Source organism: Boleophthalmus pectinirostris, unplaced genomic scaffold, assembly GCF_026225935.1.
Source record: "Boleophthalmus pectinirostris isolate CB_2022bp ecotype Guang Dong unplaced genomic scaffold, ASM2622593v1 HiC_scaffold_23, whole genome shotgun sequence".
NCBI classification, from domain to species: domain Eukaryota; kingdom Metazoa; phylum Chordata; class Actinopteri; order Gobiiformes; family Gobiidae; genus Boleophthalmus; species Boleophthalmus pectinirostris.
The window spans coordinates 847,821-851,517 of NW_026571207.1; the positions used below are offsets into that span (position 1 = coordinate 847,821).

General features: G+C 45.4%; 1 protein-coding gene across 1 annotated transcript in view; it reads right to left on the reverse strand.

The window, feature by feature from the left end:
* Positions 1 to 905: 905 nt before the first annotated feature.
* The window catches only part of aff2 (AF4/FMR2 family, member 2), a gene marked incomplete at its 5' end in the record, with an annotated part of 94,120 nt that continues 91,328 nt past the window's right edge, over positions 906 to 3,697 (reverse strand). The window contains 3 exons of the mRNA XM_055159571.1: positions 906 to 1,295; positions 2,973 to 3,193; positions 3,319 to 3,368. Coding sequence (XP_055015546.1) covers positions 1,174 to 1,295; positions 2,973 to 3,193; positions 3,319 to 3,368 — 393 coding nt within the window. The remainder of the gene's footprint in view (positions 1,296 to 2,972; positions 3,194 to 3,318; positions 3,369 to 3,697) is intronic.

The following is a 3,697-nucleotide window of genomic DNA, read 5'->3' on the forward strand; positions in this document are numbered from 1 at the left end:
GTGGAGCCGTGACCAGGTGAGTCGCTGAGCCGTGTGTCGTTCATTCATTAGTTTTTCAAAATAAAAGCAAAAATAAGAAAATGAAAAAAAAAACAACGATTTTCTTTATTATTTGTCTCGAAAATCCAAATGAAAAACGGATAATGAGTCGTTTTTTTTTCAGTTTTCGATTTTGTGTTTAAATGAATGGAAAAAACGGATAACGGACTAAATCAGGACTAAATCAGGACTAAATCAGGACTAAAACAGGACTAAAACAGGACTAAAACACGACTGAACCACATCCGGAACCAGACTGGAACCAGACTGGGACTGAGACCAGGACATAGGTCGGGACCAGACCGGGACTGAGACTTGGACCAGACCAGGACTGAGTTTGAAACCAGCCCAGGACTGGGACCGAGACCGGGACCAGGACTGGGACCAGACCAGAGACTGAGGACTGAGACCAGGGACCAGAGACCGAGGACCGAGGACCAGGACCAGACCGTGATTGAGAACAGGACTGAAACTGGAACCAGAACCACCAGGACCAGACAAGGACCAGACCAGAACTGAGACCAGGACTGAGACTGGAAACAGGACCGGGACTGAGACCAGGACTGAAAAATGTTTACTCCTGGTTCAGTCCTGTTTTAGTCCTGTTTTAGTCCAAGTCCTGTCCTGGTTTAGTCCTGGTTCAGTCCTGGTTTAGTCCATTATCCGTTTTTTCCATTTTTCATTTAAACACAAAATCAAAAACTGTAAAAATGAATCATTATCTGTTTTTTCATTTTGTTTTTGAAGACAAATAATGAAGAAAATAGTTTTTTTTTTTTCATTTTCTTATTTTAGTTTTTATTTTGAAAAACAAATGAACGGACGACACACAGATTGTCACTGTTGGACTCTTGGGAGTTGTAGTCCTTGTCAGAACTGTAGTTTTTTGTGATGTACTTATCAGACGAGCACGTCTTTGGCAGTGTGGTGGGAGTTGTAGTCCTTGGTTTTGTAGTTTCAGCAGTACTGTTAGCATAGCATAGCCAGGTGAGCCCCTGCTGGAGTCCTGGGCAGTGTGGTGGGAGTTGTAGTTCATTGCACCTCTTGTTTGTAGTCCTGGGTGTTGTAGTTTTATGGTTGGCGTTGTGGTGGGAGTTGTAGTCCTTGTGGGTTTGTTTCCAGCTTTAGCGCCGCTCAGGTGAGGTTGGCGTCGATCCGCAGCCAGGTGAGGCCCTGTCGGACGTACCTGACGAGGGCGCTCATGCTGCTCTGCTGCGTCAGAGGCTCCATCACAGAGTCCAGCTCCACGAAGAAATCTGAAAAACAAACACACAAAGAGCAAGTGAAGACCTGGTTTAGTCCAGGTTTAGTCCAGGTTTAGTCCAGGTTTAGTCCTGATTTAGTCCTGGTTTAGTCCTGGTTTAGTCCTGATTTAGACCTGGTTTAGTCCTGAGTCCTGGTTTAGTCCTGGTTTAGTCCTGGTTTAGACCTGGTTTAGTCCTGGTTCTGGTTTAGTCCTGGTTTAGTCCTGGTTTAGTCCTGGTTTACCTGGTTTAGTCCTGGTTTAGTTTAGTCCTGGTTTAGTCCTGGTTTAGACCTGGTTTAGTCCTGGTTTAGACTTGGTTTAGTAGTCCTGGTTTAGTCCTGGTTTAGACTGGTTTAGTCCTGGTTTAGTCCTGGTTTAGTGGTTTAGTCCTGGTTTAGTCCTGGTTTAGTCCTGGTTTTCTGGTTTAGTCTGGTTAGTCCTGGTTTAGACCTGGTTTAGTCCTGGTTCCTGGTTTAGTTTAGTCCTGGTTTAGTCCTGGTTTAGTCCTGGTTTAGTCCTGGTTTAGTCCTGGTTTAGACCTGGTTTAGTCCTGGTTTAGTCTGGTTTAGTCTGTTTAGTCCTGGTTTAGTCCTGGTTTAGACCTGGTTTAGTCCTGGTTTAGACCTGGTTTAGTCCTGGTTTAGTCCTGGTTTAGTGGTTTAGACCTGGTTTAGACCTGGTTTAGTCCTGGTTTAGTCCTGGTTTAGTCCTGGTTTAGACCTGGTTTAGTCCTGGTTTCCTGGTTAGTCCTGGTTTAGACCTGGTTTAGCCTGGTTTAGTCCTGGTTTAGTCCTGGTTTAGTCTGGTTTAGTCCTGGTTTAGTCCTGGTTTAGTCTGGTTTGTCTGTTTAGTTTTAGTGGTCCTGGTTTAGTCCTGGTTTAGTCCTGGTTAGTCCTGGTTTAGACCTGGTTTAGTTGGTTTAGTCCTGGTTTAGTCCTGGTTTAGACCTGGTTTAGTCTGGTTTAGTCTGGTTTAGTCCTGGTTTAGTCCTGGTTAGTCCTGGTTAGACTGGTTTAGTCCTGGTTTAGTCCTGGTTTTAGTCCTGGTTTAGTCCTGGTTCTGTTGGTTTAGACCTGGTTTAGTCCTGGTTTAGTCTGTCCTGGTCCTGTTAGACTCCTGGTTTAGACCTGGTTTAGTCCTGGTTTAGTGGTTTAGTCCTGGTTTGGCTGTTTAGTCCTGGTTTAGTCCTGGTTTAGTCCTGGTTTAGTTGGTTTAGTCCTGGTTTAGACCTGGTTTAGTCCTGGTTTCCTGGTTTAGACCTGGTTAGTAGTCCTGGTTTAGTCCTGGTTTAGTCCTGGTTTAGACCTGGTTTAGTCCTGGTTTAGATCCTGGTTTAGTCCTGGTTTAGTCCTGGTTTAGACCTGGTTTAGTCCTGGTTTAGTCTGGTTTGTCCTGGTTTGTTTAGTCCTGTTTGTCCTGGTTTAGACGGTTTCCTGGTTTAGTCCTGGTTTAGTCCTGGTTTAGTCCTGGTCCTGGTTATCCTGGTTAGTCCTGGTTTAGTCCTGGTTTAGTCCTGGTTTAGTCCTTTTAGTCCTGGTTTAGTCCTGGTTTAGTCCTGGTTTAGTCCTGGTTTAGTCCTGGTTTAGTCCTGTTCCTGGTTTAGACCTGGTTTAGTCCTGGTTTAGACTGACCTGGTTTAGACCTGGTTTAGTCCTGGTTTAGTCCTGGTTTAGTCCTGGTTTAGTACCTGTACAGTCGGCGCTGAGGCGGTCCGCGGTCTCCCAGTGCTCGTAGCTTCGCAGGATGTTGTTGGTGATGGTCACGTGACTCGACGCCATCTGGTGGATCCTCTGAGGAATCGACACGCTTCCCGTTCCCGTTCCGCCGACTCCGCCCCCTGAGCCTGGCCCCGCCCCGTTTCCCGCGGGGGAGGGGCTAAGAGCGAGGGGGGACGGCGCTCCGTTCACTCTGCCAAAAAAAACAAAATAAAACCGGCGCTAAAAGAGCAAAGACGACATTTTTTTAAATTTTATTTTATTTTTTTGCTCTTGTCTCTGTATGAAAATAAAACCAAACCGAGAAGATTGACTCACTTTGCGTTGGTCCTCCACGGAGACTGCTGAGAACCTTTGGCCGAATTCTGCACAAAAAAACCAAAAAACAAAAAACATGATCAAAACGTATTCAAAAATGTGACAGAAGTTTAAGACGTGTGGCGTTAAAATCAACAGTTCTTTATGTTTCCTTATTTTCTTTATTAGTAAAAAGACATGAACAGGACATTTAAACTGTAAATATTTAAAGTTTATCGCCGACGTGGATCATCTCTGAGTTGTTTTTCAGACTCGTGTCTCTCGTGTCGTTTTCAGTCGTCTGTTTCTCTTCCGCGTTTACATTTACCTGAATCCGGGCGAGCTCCTCCCACCCGCGGGACGACTGGAGTGAGAGCGGCTCAGAGCGTTTGGACCAATC